Source organism: Thermobia domestica, chromosome 12 (genome assembly GCF_964235325.1).
Source record: "Thermobia domestica chromosome 12, izTheDome1.hap1.1, whole genome shotgun sequence".
Lineage (NCBI taxonomy): Eukaryota > Metazoa > Arthropoda > Insecta > Zygentoma > Lepismatidae > Thermobia > Thermobia domestica.
In genome coordinates, this window is record NC_137465.1 from 80149654 (window position 1) to 80171211 (window position 21558).

At 39.3% G+C, this 21558-nt stretch overlaps 1 protein-coding gene across 7 annotated transcripts in view; it reads right to left on the minus strand.

Moving 5' to 3' along the window:
- Zn72D (Zinc-finger protein 72D) overlaps positions 1-21558 on the minus strand; it is a 396471-nt gene that overhangs the window by 133045 nt on the left and 241868 nt on the right. For all 7 annotated transcript variants that reach the window (XM_081733834.1, XM_081733837.1, XM_081733835.1 and 4 more), the window contains one exon: positions 5999-6227. In XM_081733834.1, coding sequence (XP_081589960.1) covers positions 5999-6227 — 229 coding nt within the window. The remainder of the gene's footprint in view (positions 1-5998; positions 6228-21558) is intronic.

The following is a 21558-nucleotide window of genomic DNA, read 5'->3' on the forward strand; positions in this document are numbered from 1 at the left end:
AAATAACGAACAAAAGTTGTTTCCTGACTGTTTTTTTATTATTTTGATCAAAAAATGCTCTCTGAAATAGTAAAATGAGCCTTCCCCCACCTGCTCATCCGTTTTCTTAAATCGAAGTAATCTGAGGTGAAAATTACGAAAAACAAATTTTAAGTTCACTTACTTAAAATGGTCTTCGCAAACAAAATTTCACTTTTCATCTGAACCAATCATTTGCTTGTTTGATGTCTTCTTCGCCAGCAGCATGTAACCGTGCAGATACTCCAATAGGTATTGGTGCACTCACAACTCGTACTGCCGTCACACTGCCGATAGTCACAAAACACTTATTTTTACTTCTCTTATGCTCTTCTGGAAACCTGTACCCTGCTGAAGGTCCATGTGGAAGCATAAACAGCACTTCACCTTCACGTAATTCATGATTTATTCATAATACAGGGTGTCCGAGAAGTCCTTCCCTGATTACAGAAATTGATAACTCAGGCTAGAAATAAGATAGAAATATGAAACTGGTGTTGAATTGTTTACAAACTATAAAAGTTTTTGTCTGTGTTAGGTTTGTTCTGTTTTACCAAGTCTATTTTTTTTTTTTTTTTTTTTTTTTTTTGTTTTAGGTTTGTAGTACGTAAGTAAGAAGAACAAGAAGCCATGCCAACCAACCAGGAGAAGGCACAGTGTGTCCTGTGGTACCATGAGACACGATCACCAACCACTGTGCAGAGACAGTTCCAGACAACTTTTGGGAGGACTCCACCTGGTGTCAAGAGCATTAAAGCCTGGTATGAGAAGTTCAAGAACACAAGGTCGGTTGCTGACCTTCCGAGGTCTGGTCGACCAAGAACCTCAGCAGACACGGTGGAGGCTGTGCGGCAGTCTTTTCTGAGAAGTCCTCAGAAATCGGTGCGCAGGGCCTCACGTGAATTACAGATGCCAAAAAGCTCTATCCATGACATTTTACACAAACGTTTATTGTTTCGTGCTTACAAAGTGCAACTCGTTCAGGCCTTGTTGCCCGACGACGGTACACGTCGATATGACTTTGCGGTCGAAATGCTATCACGTATTGAGGACGATAATGGTTATCTCAGACGAATTGCCTTTTCCGATTCCAATTCCGATTAGACTTCTTTTTATGGGGTTATGTCAAGGATGAGGTCTACCGAACACGTGTACCAGATCTTGAAACCCTGCAGCAACGAATAACCACAGTCGTTGCATCAATCCCTCCAGTGATGTTGGCTAATGTGTGGATGGAAATTGAATATCGCCTAGATGTGCTACGTGCTACCAAGGGTGCTCATGTGGAAGTGTACTGATGTGACCAAAACTTTTATAGTTTGTAAACAATTCAACACCAGTTTCATATTTCTATCTTATTTCTAGCCTGAGTTATCAATTTCTGTAATCAGGGAAGGACTTCTCGGACACCCTGTATTTCTGCTACCCACCACTGGTTATCAAATATACATGTAACAAAAGTTTCTTTTTGCAGACTTCTTAAATCTACTCTTTGAATTGCAGAAGCTCGATTTTGGGAGAATCATGAAGTTAGTTCATGGTGATCCGTTACTGCCATAAAAACTTCGCCATTTTCCGAAAGTCAAATGTGACTTCGTTGAATATCAGTTACCAATCGCACACTTCCTCATTCTTGCATTTTTTCCCCCCGGAAATTGTCGAATTTAGTTCCAGGCGACAAAACTAGAGTAATACACACAGTTTGTACTTAAACTATACTCACAAATTCTTCTGCAGTTTTAATAATATTTTTGCCCAAGATTATGCCGCGTTGCCACACTCTTTATAACTCACCAAATACCGTCGCAGAGACTCTTACATGGCCGGTTTCACTGAAAAACCACTGCTTTATCGGACCTGTCTGCATCTCGAACATCGGAAAGCGATTTTTAAAGTGGGATGCAGCATCATCAGAAATCACGAACACGGTTTGGGAAATTGTAGACACTTATTTTCACGTATTCGAAACTTTTTCTATAACTTTCACTTTTTTTCGGGTGTTTTTTTTTTTTTTTTATTTATTTTTTTTAAAGGATCTTGTCTATGGCTATGAGTACATGAGCCGAATCATGTGTTTTGTCGTCGCTTATTCAATTGTTGTCGAAGTCTCAGCCTCGAAACAAAACTAGTCAGTTGTTTCATAATAATATACCACTGCCGTAAAGATGGAAATTTGCTCGTTTTTCCGGTGATATAACTGAATTTCACACTGCAGAATAACAGTTCAGTTTTCAGCGAAATGTGAAATTTTATACCATGCCTTTTGGGAGCAACTAATTTTCTTTGGATTGTTTTTATTATTATTATGCAGTCATGAATTACAATTCTTACGACTCCACACCCACATTCTTGAAGACAGCTGTCATTTTCTGCGGATCATACTACTAAAGAAAATAAGTCACTCATGACAGCTTCAATACAGGCTGCACCTTTGCTTTGTTGCAACGCAGTAGCAGCTAACTTAAAATTTGCTCCATAGGCAATACAGCCATAGTCTAACTTGGATCGAATTAGACTACGGTACAAGCGGAGTAGAACAGTACGATCAGCACCCCATGTGCGGTGGGAAAGAACACGAAGGAGATTCATCGCTCGAAGGCAAGAGTACTTAAGATTCCGAATAAGTGGTGCCCACGACAAGCGACGGTCAAAAACCAGACGCAAGAAGCGGACTGTATCAACGAAGGACAAACGGTTGCCATAAAATCCGGGTCCGATACAAGTCCGGGTCAACATTGCAAGTACGCTGCCGGCAGAAGTGAACACAGTGGGATTTTTCGCTGGAAAACCGAAATCCTGTCTCATTCGACCAGCGAACAAGACGATTGAGAGTCAGTTGAAACTGTAGAGTAATGCCGCGAAGGTGGCGAGAGCGACAGAAAATTACCAGGTCGTCAACATAAAGCAAACCAGACACAGGAGCCTGGATCTGCGAAAGAACACTGTTGACAGCGACAGCAAACAACGTGACACTAACGACACTGCCTTGTGGAACACCATTCTCTTGCACAAACCGCTCTGAGAGACTAGATCCTACACGCACTTGAAAATGTCGCTCGTGAAGAAAATCCGTGATAAATTGTGCCATATGCCCACGCAGGGTGGCCACTCATTTGGAATTTCAAAATTCCCTGACTTTTCCAGAAATTTTCCCGGTTTTCCAGAAAATTTCTAGAGATATCTAAGATTGGTATATCATTGTTTTACAAAGCTTAAACAGAAGCTACAAGTGAAATGCAATGTCGACTAGAGGATCATTATTAAAAAAAGAATCACAAAGCACTAGCGAAGATAAATAGTCTAACCCCAGTCACGAAGACCCGTGGCACGAAGACCCCAGTCATATAATTGTTTTAGGATTCCGTAACGCCATGTGGTGTCATACGCCTTCTCTAAGTCGAAAAATATAGCTACAAGATGTTCACCGTTGAGAAAGGCGTCTTGAAGTTGGCCCTCGAGATATGCGAGATTGCCAGTAGTGGATCGGAAACGAAGAAATCCACTTTGAAACTTGCTCAAAAGTTAATTAAATTCCAAATACCCAAAGTTACCGAAACTTGGGTAATTTCAAAAGGCTGTAGTTAATTCATGAAGCATTGGTCGAGAATGCTATTCAGTGTGTTTATTATTCATGTAAAGTTGAACCCTCTGACAAAATTTCAGAATTTTAAAAAAATGGTATTTTCGAGAAAATTGCTACAAAAAATGACAATTTTTGAAAATTTTAGAATTTCTCTAATTTTTTGCGACGAAACTGTTGCACATAGAAGCGATACTTTTTTCTTTTTTTTTTTTTTTTTTCGGAAAGCGGGTAACAAGGTCTTACCAACCGTGAAAACAGAACTTTAAAATTCAAACCGGAAAAACTCGAAAAATATTCCAAAGGTTTGACTTTTCAGATAAACTGACGTTCATTCGTTAATTTATGTACAAAAAGACACGCATGCGCAAACCAAACTATAATAAAATATAGTTTGTTTATATCTCTATGTACATAACACAATAAGAATTATAGTTCTACCTGTTTCCATAGCTGAATGGTGGGGCTCCGAAGTTTACCATTTAACATGTCTTCCACAAATTCATAAATTGAACGAGTGAGTTGAAAAAGGTACACATTCCGGAAAATAGGCACGCTAAACTGGGATGGTTATATTCATTTTATATGTACTTACACCGCTTGAGAGGAACAAGGAACGCATTCATTAATTTTAGGTCCTTTTTACTGAAGTCTACGGAAACGTATGACTGAAAAATCTAACATAATTCTAGAATGTGTTTATGTTTCCACCCGGTGTTTGAAAGTTGAGGTTTTTGGAATGTGTTTCTTTTTCAACTCACCCATTCAATTGTACTCCCCGTATTTGATGGCCCATTACTTGGCGGGAATTTTTTTTTCGACACACACACAATATTTTATTTATATTATATTATATTATATTATATTATATTATCTATATATATAAATGATCTCTTAAAAACTTATCTAGATGATGATACATGCTCTGCCTGAATTGAAACTGAAGGCATTATTATTATTATTATTATTATTATTATTTCAGTATGGGCCATATTTCCTTTGGTTCTTTTTCGTATAGCTCTGGTATTACTGACAGAAGTAGGAATATTTTCAAGAGCGAAATAAATAGCATTCGCGTTTTCATGTATCTAAAAACTAATGAAACACAAGAACATTCGTAGTTTTAGCGGCATGCATTTTGAGCCGTAGACAAGGGAAAACATTTTCCCGACTGTCACGGAAGAAAAAAATACCCTACAATTCACCTTTCACAATAACGTCACCTGGAAATGAATGATTGCCATTAATCCTAAAAGTATCGGATCATACCATACGTAAGAACTTATCTTTCTAGCGTAGATCGATACCCTATCTCAAACTTAGTCAAGAAAACAGTCTCAATCGGACTCCACAGCACTGTCACTTGTCAAACAGTTGTTGAATTCCCCGCTAAAAGAAGTCATTGGTTTTGGAGGCAAAGAACTGAGTTACTTTTCATCGCAATCATCTTCATCTTGCACGGTTTTCCCGGCAAGGTGGTTTTGCACTTGCGAAACATACAGCAGTCAATTTGTGCACGATTTTTGCCCAGTCATATTCCTCAACTTCAGCACAGCCCTTCTTGCCGTGTGGGCGCGCGTTATCACTGTGGATGAGAACACCATTGCGATGAACCAGAGCAGGACGTTCCATAGGCATTTCACAGCTCTCCCTGCTGCACCAAAAGTCACGTAACCAGTTCTTGATTTGGTATGTAGGGGCATCATCACCTAATACATTCACCGTATCTTCATGAACCATCTTGGGTGTTAATCCCTTCATCTGGACGTACTTACTGGCGGCTCTTTGTCTATTTTCTTAATCGTCGTTCAACTTGACTTCAAACCAACGCAGAACAATTAACTCTCGACATGCCTAAAATTTTGTCTCCAAACATTGAAAGGATACACTATATTGCATGTACAATTTCATCTATTTCGGATAATGCCTTCTATATCAGGGACAATAATTGCTGAACATCCCTCGTATGCTGATGAACACGTATTTATTAAGTTGTCTTTTAATATGGCCTAAAATACCCAATACATATAATCGACACGCCCTTTACGGTTTTGTATTTGGAGTACGCCGTAGAAATACTAGACAACAACGACATAATTTGAAGGAACTGTTTTCTGGATTTTGTTAACAGTTAAAAGTACACCAACAAACGAGTTCCTTTTTACACACTATGATTAGTAAGGAACTCAAAACTCCCCTGATAGACGAAGTACAATACAATATTTCCTAACGTATTTTTTCTCTAACGCTGCAGTCACGTTTTATCTATATATTACGAACAATCACTATCTGTGCAAAAGATAACGATTTATGTAAATAACATATCCGTTTCATTCCATCTATTGCAAGTGATTGATTGATACACATCTTCATGAAGATGATTCCAACATTTACACTTACCTCTCCTCTTCTCTTCGACGCCAAAACTCTTCACGCATTTGTTGACGTCGCAATTTTTCCTCCTGTAACTTCCGTTGTCTTAGAGAAGGTTTGACATCAACGATTAAATCAGGATTGACCTTCTTCTTGTACTGCAGACGATGCCTGCGCCCTTTCATGTGCATTTCTTTAGCATTTGGATCATTGAATCTGCATTCGCATAATTTGCAATTGAAGCTTATGACTTTTCCTGTAAAATACATAAAATACATGAATAAATATTTCGTCAAACAAACTGAGTTAAATCACAATAAAGAGTAGCACTGGACTAGAATATATTGTAAAGTTTTGTAAATATATTGTAAAGTAGGTAGAGCGTTAAGAAAAAGAGTGTCCGGAATCTATCTCCCACTACCAATTTTATTATAAAATTTCTCTATAAAAGTATTTTCACAGAATACTATACAAATTAATCTCTCTAATACCAAGAGTTAGTTATAGGTGGTCTTTGACCTAAGGTCGCAGACAGATCTCTGCGGAGCCCCGTGCAGGCTAAGCGGAGTGGAATTAGGTGCCCAAAGTTCCGAAGCAAGCAGTGGGTAGGTTAGTTTGCCAACACAGCTCGAGGCTAAGCGGCTGAGGTTGGGATTTGCAGTCAGAGCCCAGAGCAGGCTAAGCCAGGAGAGAGGATAGGCGTAGTCTCGAAGCAGACGAGAGGCCCTGGGGTTAGGTTACTCCTAAAGTCCCGAAGCAGACAGTAGGAGGGTCGCCAGAAAACTGGTACTGAATTGCTTTTGTTCATCCAAGTTACAGGATTCTTTGGGTGGTGGTTGGTTTATAAGAAAAGGAAAAGAGGTGTATGTGGTATTTATTGATCTAGAAAAGGCTTTTGACCGTGAATTGAGAATAGCTGTTGGGAGTTCTAACGAAATTTGAGTTTGAATGGAAAGATCGAAGATTCATAAGAAACATAAACCTACAAGTAAGTGTTAGAATAGAAGGAAATGATAGAAAGTGTAATTGGAAGGGGAGTTCGACACGGATGCTATCTCACCTACATTATTTAATATCTATCTAGAACATACACTAAAGAAAAGCCTACATAATGAAGACAGCATTTCAGTAGGACGTAGAATGATTAGGTGTATACAGTTTGCAAATGCTATGGCGCTTATTGCAGAATCTGAAGAGAAAATCAATAAGATGTTAGAAAACTGGAGGAAGGGCTGTGAAGAATATGGGATAAAAATAAATGTTAGAAAGACAAAAGCCATGGTAATTGGAACGAAGAGATCGGTGTCAAATATAGAAGCAGGATAGGAGAAAATAGAACACGTGACTAGTTTTCGATACTTGGGTAGTATTATTTGTAATGATATGAAATGTGAAACTGAAATAAAAGCAAGGAAGTACTATTTTGTGGAACCTTGAATAGAGGGTTGAGAAAAAAAAAAAAAAAGAAAAAAAAAAGAAAGAAAGAAAATTCTTCGTGTGGAGTATTCTACTGTATGGATCAGAAACATGGACATTACACAAAAATAACACTAGCCAACAAAATTTCCCTTTTTTTCTGTAGCTAGCATGAAAGCAGCTAATCTTTATGTTTTCGGTTATGCTGATAACGAAAATGTTAATGAAAATGCAAGATTAGCTCTCGTTTCGAAGTTCCGATAACTTTACGTTATTGCCTATATAAGCTTATGCATTACAGATGGTGATCAGAAAAATGGAAAAACCTGTAGTTGGCAACACGTCAGATGTATGGGTTGGCAGTGGTGTCGTGGCGCCCGCAGCGCCGGACCGCTGGTGGTGGTGTGTTAGGTCGGTCTCCATCCTACGTCAGGCGCAGTGGAACAGCAGTTTCCAGTGGCTGCAGCAAACGGAGGTAGTGTAAAATGAGAGACCTCTCAGATTTTCAAAGAGGGCAAATTGCTGCGCGGTTATGTGGAGTGAGTGTGACTGCAGTGGCTACTGTGTTAGGTGTGTCGCGTGGGACAGTGTCGAAGGTGATGACGGCCTACACAACACACGGGAAAACCAGATCGGGGAAGCAGAACAGTGGGCGGAAGAAAATCAAGAATGACAGGTCACGCCGGGTATTAAAGCGCATTGTCTCACAGAACCGTCGTGCCACTGCGGAGCAAGTGACGGAGGAACTTAGTCAGCCCCTCCCCCACCCTGTTTCGACAATCACAGTCCGCCCCGAATTACATGACATGAACTTACGGGGTCGTGTTGTACGGGCCAAACCGCTCATCAGGGACCATAACTCTTTCGCACGCCGCAAATGGTGCCGCGACCATGCAACTTGGACCGTTGAGGACTGGAAACGTGTGATATGGTCGGATGAGTCATCCTTCACCCTATTCCCAACCACGGGCCGTGTTTGTGTGTGGAGAACGGCCAAAGAAGCTTATGATCTGCAGTGTCTCCGCCCAACTGTGAAACATGGCGGCGGCTCGGTGATGTTGTGGGCCGCCATATCATGGTTTTCATTGGGTCCTGTGGTCACACTTAGCGGACGAATCACTGCCAACAATTATGTCGCAATTTTAGGAGACCACTTGCATCCTATGGTCCGTATGTTGTTCCCGGACAATGACGCCATCTTCCAGGATGATAATGCACCCATTCACACAACTGGCGTTGTTGCAGCGTGGTTTGAGGAATATCGGGATGAAGTTAAACACCTCCACTGGCCCGCCGAATCCCCAGATCTAAACATAATTGAACATCTGTGGTCCGTCTTGGAAACACGACTCCGGCGACGATTTCCACCTCCATCATCTCTCACAGAACTGGCCGATGCCCTGCACGAGGAATGGTGTAAAATTCCACTTGCTACCATTCACGACCTCTATGCCTCCATCCCACGTCGCATGAAGGCTGTTCTGAAGGCGAAAGGTGGCCCAACACCATATTAATCTGGTAAGTTGCTATTTCGTTCAGGTGCTTACATTTTTCTGATCACCATCTGTATTTTGCTTATTATTATCCTTCGAAGAAAGATCATTGAAGGCGCAACTGTTTTGCCTGGCGTTTGTACTTTTATGCTTGTGATTCTCTGATTAGTGTCCAGCGGTAATCGGCTAACATTGAACTCGACGTTCCCTGGTATCTAATTTCCATGTCCGAAATTTGCTAGTGGAAGAAGAGTTCCCCGTGCTCGTCGCTTACAGCACCATAGTCGTTAGGAAAGAATTCCTTTTGGGAATCTAAGAAATGTAACTTTGAGGACACGTTGCACCCCAGTCTATCGCAGCAGTGCAGAAGATTTGCCACAAGATCCTTACAGTTCTCTGCCCTCTTATTTCCTAGAAAGTTTGTTGACATTTAAACAAAGGCAGGTGGGACAGGAACAGGCAGTCCGTCTGCGTGAGACACTACTTGCATTGCCGACGGTATGTTAGGTTATGTCAAGAAAATTTTTTTCTCCTTGGAAATACCGTATGTTAATAGAGTTGTCATACAAAAATAACAATCATTCCCATGGTTTGGTAATTCTCGCCAGATCATGGGAATAGCAAAGCCCATGGAAGATCCTTTACGATACAACCAAAAATGAAGACTCGAGACACAAACTTGCAACATACCTGAGGAGCCCAGAGCTTGTCGTGGTCCCTGATTTCACAGCCAAGTATGGTCTGTACGCATTCCTAATATATGGCGTTATTAGTCTCCTTTGCGATTTCAATGTAGCCTGTCTGCTCTGTAGCAAAAACTATCAGCACTGTTTACACATTTGCGAGGCATAATGAATCACAGCAATTAGTGACAACACGCACTAACTACACTTGAGTAATATCTTTTTCCAGAACACGAACAGAACACAATCTGTAACAGACAAACTACGCTTAAAGGAAACATGCTCCGCTCCTCCCGCCTTCCCCTTCTCTTCTAGTTGCTATGAGGCCGGGCTAAAAGTAGGAACACAATATACACAGTTATTGTTGCCTGTAGGAAACTCAATCAGTGTGTCTACCATCAACAAAATTTTGAAGCCTAATTGAACGGGATTGACAATGAATGCTAAAAAACAATACTTATAATTAAATGCCTCCCCCCCACTCTTAACTTGGAAACGAGATCTAATACGAGTTTTTCATTGTCGTTTTCATCATCAGCGTGGTCGATATAGTTAACAATCATCTATTTCATTCCAGTTACATTTTCGCTGTTGGCTAGTGTAATTAGAAACGATTATAAGCTTTTCAAATGTGGGTGTAAATAACAATGGGAAAAATTAGCTGAGTCGAGCATAAAACGAATGAGAGGGTGTTAGAAATAAGGGAGAAAACAATTTTAGATAGTAAGAAGAGTAAGAGAAACTGGTTGGAACATTGGATGAAAACGAATTATATCATGAGGGACGTTTTAAAGAGTATGATCGCAGAAAAGAGGGAGGAGGGCGAAGGAGACTACAATTAATGGACGATATTAAAACAGAAAGGTCGTACGTGAAGTCGAAGAGGTTAGCGGAAAACCGTACAAGCACGGAAGTTTCTCGGCTGCACCAAATGACTTGCCAATAACGGCAGAATACCTAATAACGATGATATATCCTAACTCCAGATAGTGTAAAAGATTTGAGGCCCTGGTAGTTCAATGATAGAACGCACACCTCTTGCACGTTACGTCCATGATTCGATCCCAGCTCCCGCCTGTGGGCTTTATAGTGGTAAAAATAAATAAATAAATAACATATGGGGGCTTTCCCGGACGTCTCCCATTTCCTCTCATTTCAGTCATTCGAACACTACCATCCATCTCATCACAGTCTAACTTAGCTTCTGCGTACAATCGTAGGACGTTAAACTATAGATAATATAGGGTCGTATCCAGAAGTAGTAGGACTGATATTTTCCCGCGCGCGCGGAGTAATGTAAGGGGGGCTGCAAGGCCGGATGTTATGGAGGGGAGCCTTGGGAACAGGTGTTGACCGGCGACAGTCGCTTGCGTGTGTTAATTGAGTGTGGACCATTGTGTTAGTGACCTCCTGTTGTGACGCCTCGTCGTCAGTTGCGATGGAGCGAAATTTGGAGCAGCGGTACGCCATCAAGTTTTGCGTCAAACTTGGAAAATCAGCGACCGAAACCAAGGACATGTTTACGCAGGCCTACAAGGAGGACACCATGAGCCGCACCATCACCCCGTAAAAAGAAGGCCAGAATGTCGAAATCGAGAGTGAAATCTATGTTGACTGCATTTTTTGACCGTCGTAGCATTATCCGTAAGAAGTTTGTACCTCCTGGACAGAGTGTAAGGCCACAGCGCGTGGATTGTGAGGTATCTTCTGATCAAATTCGGCGTTTCCACGTTGCCACTCCCCCCTACAGCCCTGATGTGGCACCGCCGGATTTCTTCCTGTTCCCCCGTATCAAGAGGCAGCTCAAGGGTCATCGTTTCGACTCGGTGGAAGTGGTCCAAGCGGCGACGACGAGGGCGCTGAACGGCATCCCAAAGGACGACTTCCAGAAGGTCTTCGCGACCTGGAAGGCTCGCTACCAGAAGTGTGTGAATGCCCAAGGGGCCTATTTTGAAGAGTATTAAGTCGATGTACCAAATTGTTCAATAATTAAAAAAATCAGTCCTACTACTTCTGGATACGACCCTGTATATAGAGGAAAGTAGTTAAACCTCATAATAAAAAGTGTTACATTTTGCTCAGAAATTAATATTCCGACACCAGTAAACCATACATACCGCGTAATTGTCTCTCATTATAAGTTGGGTATTGACTGGCCTTTTTGAAAAGCACAAAAAAAAAAAAAATATTACTACATGAAGTACGTGAGGATATTAAAATTTCCTTGCAACTACTAAACATTCAACAATTTCCGCAAAATATATTATTATATTTTTACTAATATCTAAAAGAATGTGTGCGCGCGCGCGTTTGTCAGTGTTGCCAACCAATTGTAAAAATGAGAAGTTGTAAAACCGGTTCTATGATGAGAAGTTGATACACCAAGCTTAACAAAAACATCACACGATACTACAGCAAAAAAGGCTGTTACCATTTCCCAACCATTCTAGGTTTAGTTTTGCCAACCAAATGTAAACATCACAATGTTGCAAGTAATGGGCTTGCAATCGAACCAATATAAAACAAATGTGACATAAGCAGCATTGAACAATGGAAAACCTAGCATGAGTCAGTCTAATTATGTCCGCCAATGCTGTAGACTTCATGCAAAAATCTTGAATGTTGGCAACACTGCTAAGATGGGGTGCTTGGGAGACGAGGACACACACTGTTTTCCATTGCCCAATGCTGCTACATTGTCCATTGTCACATTTGTTTTATATTCGTTCAATGGCACGGAAGCCATTTGTAACATTGTGATGTTTACACTTGGTTGGCAACACTGACAACCTAGAATGGTTGGGAGACTATCACATTCAACGTCGTTTTGCTATAGTATCGTGTGATATTTCTGCCGAGCGTGATGTATAAACGTCTTATGGTACGAAACCTGTTTTACACCTTCTGGTTTTTACAATTAGCTGGCAACACTGAACAAATGGGATCCTTGAGAGAGGAATATGTCCACAATATAATTTGTTTACTGACGATTGGTGTTTATGCCACGTTACATGGATATACGTCCAGTGAGAGAGAAACCATCTGCCACATTGTATTTACAATTCGTTGGCAACACATACAATAGGTATGTCTGGGTGCAAAGTGATATTACCACACCCTTACCAAAGTCACGTTCTAGCAATGAATTAAAAAAGAATATGATGGGCTCCGTACTTACGCGTGATGCATCGTAACATTCATTTTTACTTCTGTCGAATATGCCATTCATATGATCGGAAACACTAAAACTGGCCACTTGTAGGATGAGGTGGTGGGTTTGCCCGTGATCTGAAAACTATTTCGTACTTGGCAAGAGCTCTCAGACGATATATAGGTTTTATCCAGTTACTTGGTCTCGGTATGGAATCATTCCTAGTCAGTCCTACCAGGCAAATGCCGGGATGGTACCTACCAAAACAGGTACAACATTCCAAATACTTTTCATTGTTGTTAGATATCCAGTATAAAGTGGCCCCTGGTGATTGTTAAATAGAAATAATCATCATCATCATCATAGGTATTCTGCCTTTATTGGCAGGTCACTTGCCGCAGCTGAGAAGCTTCCATGCTCCACGGTCCTCCGCTAACCTTTTCGTCTTCGCGTATGATCTTTCTGTTTTAATATCATCTATTAATTGTAGTCTCCTTCGTCCCCTCCCTCTCTTTCCCGCCACCATACCCTCTAGGACGTCCTTCATGATACAATCTCTTCTTAGGCAATGTCCCAACCAGTTTCTCTTCCTCTTCCTAATAATATCTAAAAGTGTCCTTTTCTCACCCACCATTTCTAACACACTCTCATTTGTTTTCCGCTCGACCCAACTAATTCTTTCCATTCTTCTCCACACCCACATTTCGAAGGCTTCCAGTCGATTTTCGTCACCTTTACGTAATGTCCACGTTTCCGCCCCATACAGTACAACACTCCACACGAAGCATTTTATGAGTCTTTTTCTCAACTCTTTGTTCAAGGTTCCACAAAACAGACTTTTCTTTCTTTTAAAGGCTTCTTTCGCCATTCCTATCCTTGCTTTTATTTCACGTTCACATTTCATGTCACTACTAAGAATACTACCCAGGTATCGAAAACTATTCACTTGTTCCTACTTTTATATTTGACACAGACCCCTTCGTTCCAATCACCATGGCTTTTGTCTTTCTAACATTTATTTTCATCCCATATTCTTCAAAGCCCTTCCTCATTTTTTCTAACATTTTATTGATTTTCTTTTCAGATTCTGCAACAAGAGCCATATCGTCTGCAAATCTTATACATCTAATCATTCTACCTCCTACCGAAATGCCATCATCATCATGTAGGCTCTTTTTCACTATCTCCTCTAGATAGACATTAAATAGTGTTGGCGAGAGGCAGCATCCTTGTCGAACTCCCCTTCCAATTGCACTCTCTTCCGTCAGTTCTTTCCCTATCCTAACACTTACTTGTTGGTTCATGTATAAGTTTCTTATAAGTCTTCTATCTTTCCATTCCAACTATATCTTCGTTAGAACTCCCAACAATTATTCCCAATTCACGCGGTCAAAAGCCTTTTCTAGATCATTAAAAATAACATACACCTCTTTCCCTTTTTCTATAAATCTTTTACCGATCACCCTTAATAATCCAATAGCATCTCTTGTGCCCTTGCCTCTTCTGAACCCGAACTGCTCTTCCTCAACATCTTTATTTGTTCTTCCATATAACCTTCTGTTCAGTATTCGGAGCAGAATTTTAGCTGCATGAGATATGAGAATAATAGTTCTATAATCCTCACATCTCTTTGGGTTCGATTTCTTAGCCATCGGTATCATGATCGTTTTCAGAAAGTCTTTCGGCCATTCTCCTGTTTCATATATTTCATTGCATAGTCGCCACAATTCTTTCTTTCCCTTGTCTCCTATATTTTTAATGAATTCGATTGGTATGTTATCTATTCCGGTTGCCTTTCCATTCCTAATCTCGGATATAGCCTTTTCAAACTCATCCCTAAGAATACTAAATCCCTTATCCTCGCTACTTCATTTTCCACTTCAACATTTAGGCTACACGGTCTATCCCTACTCTCATATGTCTTCAACGTATTCTTTCCACCTTTCATGACCTCATCTTTCTTGGTGGAATAGAAATAAAAAGAAATAATAAAAAGTAAGATCAAAATTTATACAGTGAAACCTCCCTAAAGCGGACAGCCGTGGGGAATCAAAAATTGTCCGCTATAGAGAGGTGTCCGCTTTCAAGAGGTTTCAGCATTTTGTTATGTAAATTAGTGAGCAAGGTAACATACAATTAGAAAAAAAATATGTTTGCATGAATCACGCATTTACGAATATTACATGCATCATCCTGTGTCATCCAATACTCTATGTTCGAGGCACAACATGGAAATAACATGTTATAGTTTTCTGAACTTCACACTTAGCAGTCTTCCTTCGTTTCAGTATGGCGCTTTAATTTATGGGGTAATTGCAGTCCTGAAGTGTCCTTTTTGAGACAATATATATACCTCAGGGCAAAAAATACCAAACTTGTCTTCTGGTTGGTTAGAGACTCCAACGGGACAGTAGCATAACGTGTCATCCCTAACGGCGGGCAACTGTCAATCACTTTCGTGTCTAAAACAGCTTGGGTGGGAGTGGGATGCAAGCAAAGGACATAAGATTGTTGTTAAACAGAGGCGCTTCATCTGAGTTGCTAAGTAGACAGTTGAGGAGGCAAAATGCTGTCACAATACTTCCTTGGTGACATGTATCAATTACTAAAAATGTATTTTTTACTACACTTTTCAACTTATTTCTAGAGAAAGTGTCCGTAATACGGAGATAAATAATACCTATAAAAGACAGAAAAGATTGCCCGTGTCCGTACTAGAGTGTGTCCGCTTTAGAGAGGTTTGCCAATATGTTTTTTTTCCTTTTACAGTGGTTGGGGATTACAAAATATGTCCATTAAGGGAGGTGTCCGCTTTGTAGAGGTTTCACTGTAGTATGTATACATACAATGAATCAGTGCCCGTGAAGTATGTAACAAACATTTTTCCTCTAATGCAAGTAGAATGGCTTTGAACTATTATTTTTCATTTAACCTTATTCATGTTTGAAAACGTGCATATGAGCTGGCCCGAGAATCCACAGGAGCAATGACTTCGGCATCTTGTCGTTAAATATTTCAAGTACTTGTACATTATTTTGCTATCGACCACCGACAGCAAGAAAAATTAATGCGTATAGTTTATTAAATTTATAATTGACTTTTGGTGATAAAACATAGTAGTTGGCAACTATGTGCATGCTCGTTCAGCACATGACTTCTCTTCGACGCCACAAACTGACTTTTCTTGTGAATGTGTGTGTGTGCAAAGCAGAGATTCTTTGTCTCAAAGATGTTGAAACTTCCGGTTGAACAGCTTCGAGAAAGTTCTAGAAGCTACTAGACTATTTCGTACTTCCGGTGATTTTCTAAAGTGATTGGTGATTGGACGACTTTTCAATGACTGACCAATCAGAAACTAGGTTACGTCCTAAATGTACTCTGCTCACTTGCTTTATGTAATCCTGAGGGACGCTAAGTAATCGGGATGGAAGATTCAACAGGTGCGGACACGACCCGATTCAGTGAAACAGTTTGTCAGTGAAATTTCATTTTATTAAAAGCATCGTGATTTGAACAATATGCACAAAATAGTTTAACGTGTGTAAATGATTTTTGAAGTAACGATCACCTTATTAAACAAGAAGACTTGAAATTTATGCAATTGGTTCCATTAGAGCTCTGCAGGTCCAAAGGAACAACGAAGTTACCACGCCATTTCTGAGGACAATGTACTGTAAGTAAATGTGAATTAAAGTAATAGGAGCAATCAGGAAAATAAGTCTCGCGAGCATTAAAATCAAGTCTGCCTAATTCAGGAACTTATTGACGGAATGAAGAAGTGAGTCTAGCTTTGGAATTGTGTTTTATCCGCCAGATATCTCGTCTGCCATTAAATAGTGAACCTCGAATTAAAAAAAAAAAAAAAAAAAAAAAAAAAGGAAAAAGAAAAAGAATTGATAACAAACGTAAGCTTACAACATAATCGGTCACAACCAACTAAAATGCATGCGTATAATTATATCATGTAAATATTTTCATTTTTTTTCTTCTTTACATGTTGTTTAGTTAGATAGGGAATTCCATCGAATTTAAAAAAAAAAAAAAAAAAAAAAAAAGTTGTCAGCTAAAGTACTACTTTGAATGTTATTGTGTATTTGACGTCATTGATAAAAGTGTTGTTTTAGTGATATAAATGATTAATACTTATTGTTCATTCCAGCTCAGATATATGTTAGTATTCAAACTTTCCGTGTAAAAACCAGTGCATGTAAAGTTATTAATTTTGCTTTCTGTTAAATATGAACGATTGATATCTAAGTCCCAGTGTTTCAATTGTTTGCCTGATATTTCTTTTTTGTGATTGTTTTTAGTTCTGAACAGAGACGCGAGAACAGGTTGCGGAATGTACATGATTTTAATTATATTTATGTAGTGAACTATCCCTCGCGCCAAACTTCCAGTTAGATAAGAAAGGTTAAGTCGATATTTTCATTTATTAATTTTTATATTTGGATAGTTCGGACGCAACCAAACACGTTGCCACCAACTCTTCCGCTTGAGTGTTTCCCAAGCTCAGGGGAAAGTTGGCAAAGCATGCGTATACTTCCCGGTGGAAGGGATGATTGGGAAAATTTCTAGTTCAAAATTAGTGTAAACGAGAGACGTAAATAAGCTCGTACGACCCCCTTTCACCAAGGCGATAGTATATTTAATTGGTGCCGAAACCCGGGAAGATATAGTTACTTGATCCAGAAACCAACTTGGGACAGATTTACAATACGATGACCTCGTGTATTTTTACCTTGCACTGGTATTAATAAGTACAAAAGCAATATCTGCGACCAATTTGTGCATTGCTAAATGTGTTTCACTTTTAATAACTGTTGTTGATTGTGTGTTTTATTATGTTTGTGTTCCTTTAGAGAAATCATTAGCAACCAATAGAGTGCATTTTTAGTTTGAATTAGAGAAATTATTAGCTTTCTTTAGTTACTGATTATTGAACCTGTACAAAATGTCAGAGTCTGAGGAATTAAAGAACATGCTTACAGCATTGTCTAAACAGCAGTCCGCACAGATCAATGACACGGTCGCGAGTTCGAAACCAAAACAGATTGAAAATGTTAGTAGTGTAGAGAAAAATGGTACTGGTTACTAGTTTGAGGGGAAATCTTAGAAAATGGAAGTCAACATTAAACGCTTGAAATAGTCCAAAGTTCAGTTGTAAGTTTGTTTTTGTTTGTAAAAAAAAAAAAAGTAAAATAAAATGAGGTCATTTGCAGTGTTCATAGATGAAAGTCTTTGCGATATACATTTAGACAAGAGTGAAGAAAATAACTATGTTACTTGGCGCAGAATTCATTTGTCAAAAAGTTTTGGGGCATTAGATAAAGATCAAAATACGAATGTTCCGAAGAAAGTTACATTTACAGTACACAGTTGGCCATTTATATTTAACGTTACAGCGGAAGTGCGAACAGATGATCGGAGACGAATTATAGTAATAGGTAGGCGTACACTGCAAGAATTACAGTCTCTTTTAGAACGATATCAGGAAATAGGTGATTCGCGGTATGATCAATCTTTGCACGAACAAATTGTAAAAGAGCTCGAAAGTGAACCCGGTAGGCGTAAGAAACAAAAGACTACGAATAAGCAATCAGCTGATACATCCAAAGTAGGTGCATGCAAGCAGCCGTCATGTAGGTCAGTGTCATCGACTCACCCCACAGCCGTAAGTGAACTAAAGGTATGGGATAGACATGCGTTTTATGATTTTGAGTTTACGAATTTTGAAAGATGTTGGGAATTAATACCACCGTTGAAAAGCGAACCGCAGTATGCGCGAGTAAGCATAGTAGACAATTCATGTCAGGAAACATATGAGATCTTGCCTCCCGTCGAAATTCAGTCATCCCCATTAAGTGTCAAACAGTCGGATAGTTGTGAAAGTAGGTCAATCGAGTTTGAACGCTTAGAAAGCCTAAAGAATTCAGTGGAAAGTTCTGTAGAGCAAGCGCGAGCTAAAGTCACCTTCGTCGAAAATAATTGTATGGAGCGATGTAAGATTTCTACACCTATAGTTATTGAACCACCACCTTTGATAGTACAGCAGGCTAGTGTTAGTGTAATTCCAAGTGTAGTATACGAAGTGGCAGATGATTTGGAAATTGAAACTCCCGTGTACGCAAAAGTTCAGGTTACGGAAGAGAAGTGTGAGTTATTTAAAGATCATGTTGTATTAGAAAATAATTGTTTGTTTACACCGGAAGTTGTAGTCCAAGGAAATAGTGTTGGCGAAACTTTTGAATATAGTTCTGATAAACAGCGTTGCGTAGTGGCGGAAGAATTGTTTTGCGAGGTCGAACAGAAAATTAATGAGTCGCGTGAAATGTTTGAAGAAAAGTCAACGATAAACATATGTGAGGAAAAACAAGAGAAAGTAGGCAATACAGAGATAGTAATCAAGCACGATTCAATGCGAGTATCTGTAGGCGAACAGGTTTTAGATGTAGTTGCAGTACCGGCGAGAGATGCCGACGATGTGTACGAAACGAATGGTAGCGTAGTGGAAGCGCGTACCCACCCTCTCGGAAACGCCAGGGAAGGCTTGAGAGTTAAGTTGTTATTTTTCTGCGATGTTGAGAATTTAATGTTGTATTTGTGTTGTGAGCAAATTGTTTTGCGTGATTCTACAACTACATATGCCTCGGTAGTACCGTATCTGTCTTTTAGTGTGAGTTACGTCTTTTTATTGCAATTCGATTCTGTCCTCATCGACTTTGAGTTTCGTGATGTAGGTCAACAACTTCAAGTGAAGAGTTTGAAATGTAAGCCCATAAAAAGAATCGTGTTTTGCATAGTTAGTGGTTCTTGTGTAATTAATTCGCCAGTACTCTTACCCGTAACCAGACAAGAAAATAACACTGTCCATAAAACTAGATTGAAAAATAAACGCGCACTAGCAAAAAGAGTCAAGTGTAAGAATCCGACACGAATGAAAGGCAAGGCAGTACGGAGTAGTCAATCGATTTTTCGTAACATGTCAATTCGAAATAAAAGGACGTTTCGGCGTATAAGTAGTAAGATCAAGGTTCATAGGCGTAAAAGTAGTAATAGACAAATAGGTTATGAGTGTAGTAAAGTTAATTTCTTCGCGCGTGCAAACTCTAAAGTTAGTATCCCACCATCGCGAACGGGTGAAAAGGAAACACTTAATTGTGCAACCAGACTCAAAGCAAATCAGCTGACTGTTTTCGGTGACAATGATAACATTCGTCGGCCTAACCCCACAATGCGTGTGCAATGCAAGCGAACAAATGCCAAACATGTGCTAGATGGTATATTCAGAGCAAGTGAAAAACACGTTAGTAAACGTAATCAGGAACGAGTTAAGCGTAATCGTAAACGAACTAGACGTAAATCAAAGTTAAAATATAAGCGAGTTCATCCCGAACTGAACATCCAAATTGTAAAAACATCGACTCAGAGCAATTTTAAGAAACGCAAGCGCAGTCAGTTATTAATGCAAGGTACCACTAGGCATGGTAGATCCAACCACTGCAAACACAAACGTACCCTCGCGTGGAAATTCAATAAGCTTGTAGTAAGAAGGAAAAAGGGTCCGAGAATGCGCAAGAACAATTGGAGAAGTGTTCGTAAACGTACAAAAGTACAGACATACAAGTGTAATCGGCACCGATGGAAAATGAGAGGGTTAGTGCAATTGAAGCGCGACTTTGCCCCGAATTTGACTTGAATCCTAAAAAGAGACAAGAAATTCAGTACCGCATATGACTAATTTTTCCAGTGGATTACAATTGCTCCGTTGAAAAAAAAAAAAAAAAAAAAGGCTAGGAACCTCACCAATCCGTATGTTTAGGGATTTCTCTTACAGCTTACCAAAGAAGACCATCCATCCAGCCAGCCATATTTCTCACCATTACAACAGGTACGTGAGATAATAAATATGTGTTTAATAAAATTTTATTTCAGGATTAATTCCAGTTGAGGATGACCAGGAGAAAGAAAAGGGATCCAGGAAGGATGATTAAGGAAAAGGAGAGGTAAAGATAAATTGAAATTAGTTCGCGAATGTATTTTGATTCAACATTTTATAACCACCACCCATTTTCCAACCATTACTATTTCTGTGTGGACGCTACCACACTCACGAAAGTTAAATGATTTTGTTTGTGTATTTGTATTCATTTCAGGATAAAAGGAGAGGAGGTCTGAATAAAGTTTCACCTATATCATTTTGTGTTGTTTTATTACCATAATATTAAGAAATGTGGATTTGAAAACCTGTTAACCCTGTTTAAAGTCATTAATAGGAATTTTAGAGATTGCTTAGGTACTCTTAGAGACTCTGATAGGATCCTTAGAGAACGTATATCACAAATGTGAGTGCATGCATACTTAAAGTTATTCACAAACATTTCTGTCGTTCACTTTGTGGGCGGAAATATGTAAACACAATTGTATTTTGAAACATGTCTTGAAAAAAAAAAAAAAAAAAAAAAAAAAGTGTGTTTGTTCGTCGATGATTGTCTTTGTCATTGAATATACGTAAGAGCACGGTAAATCTACGAAATTGAATTGGTTATACATTGCAGTGTCAAAATTCCAAAATATTATTAAATGTGATTGAAAAAAAAAAATAATAATAATAATACAAAATAAGGTTGAAACTGATAAACTTGATCATAAATTGATTCATACGAATAATTATTACGTAAAGTTAATAAGTATTCGTCATCATATTAATAAAGTTTGAAATTTAGTATAATTTAAAAATCAGGTTACCAATTAAGAAGAACGAAGAGGTTAAGGTACAATTTAACCCTTAGAGGCGTCGCTACTATTCTCTTTCAAAATTACAGTGACGAAATCGGAGTGGCG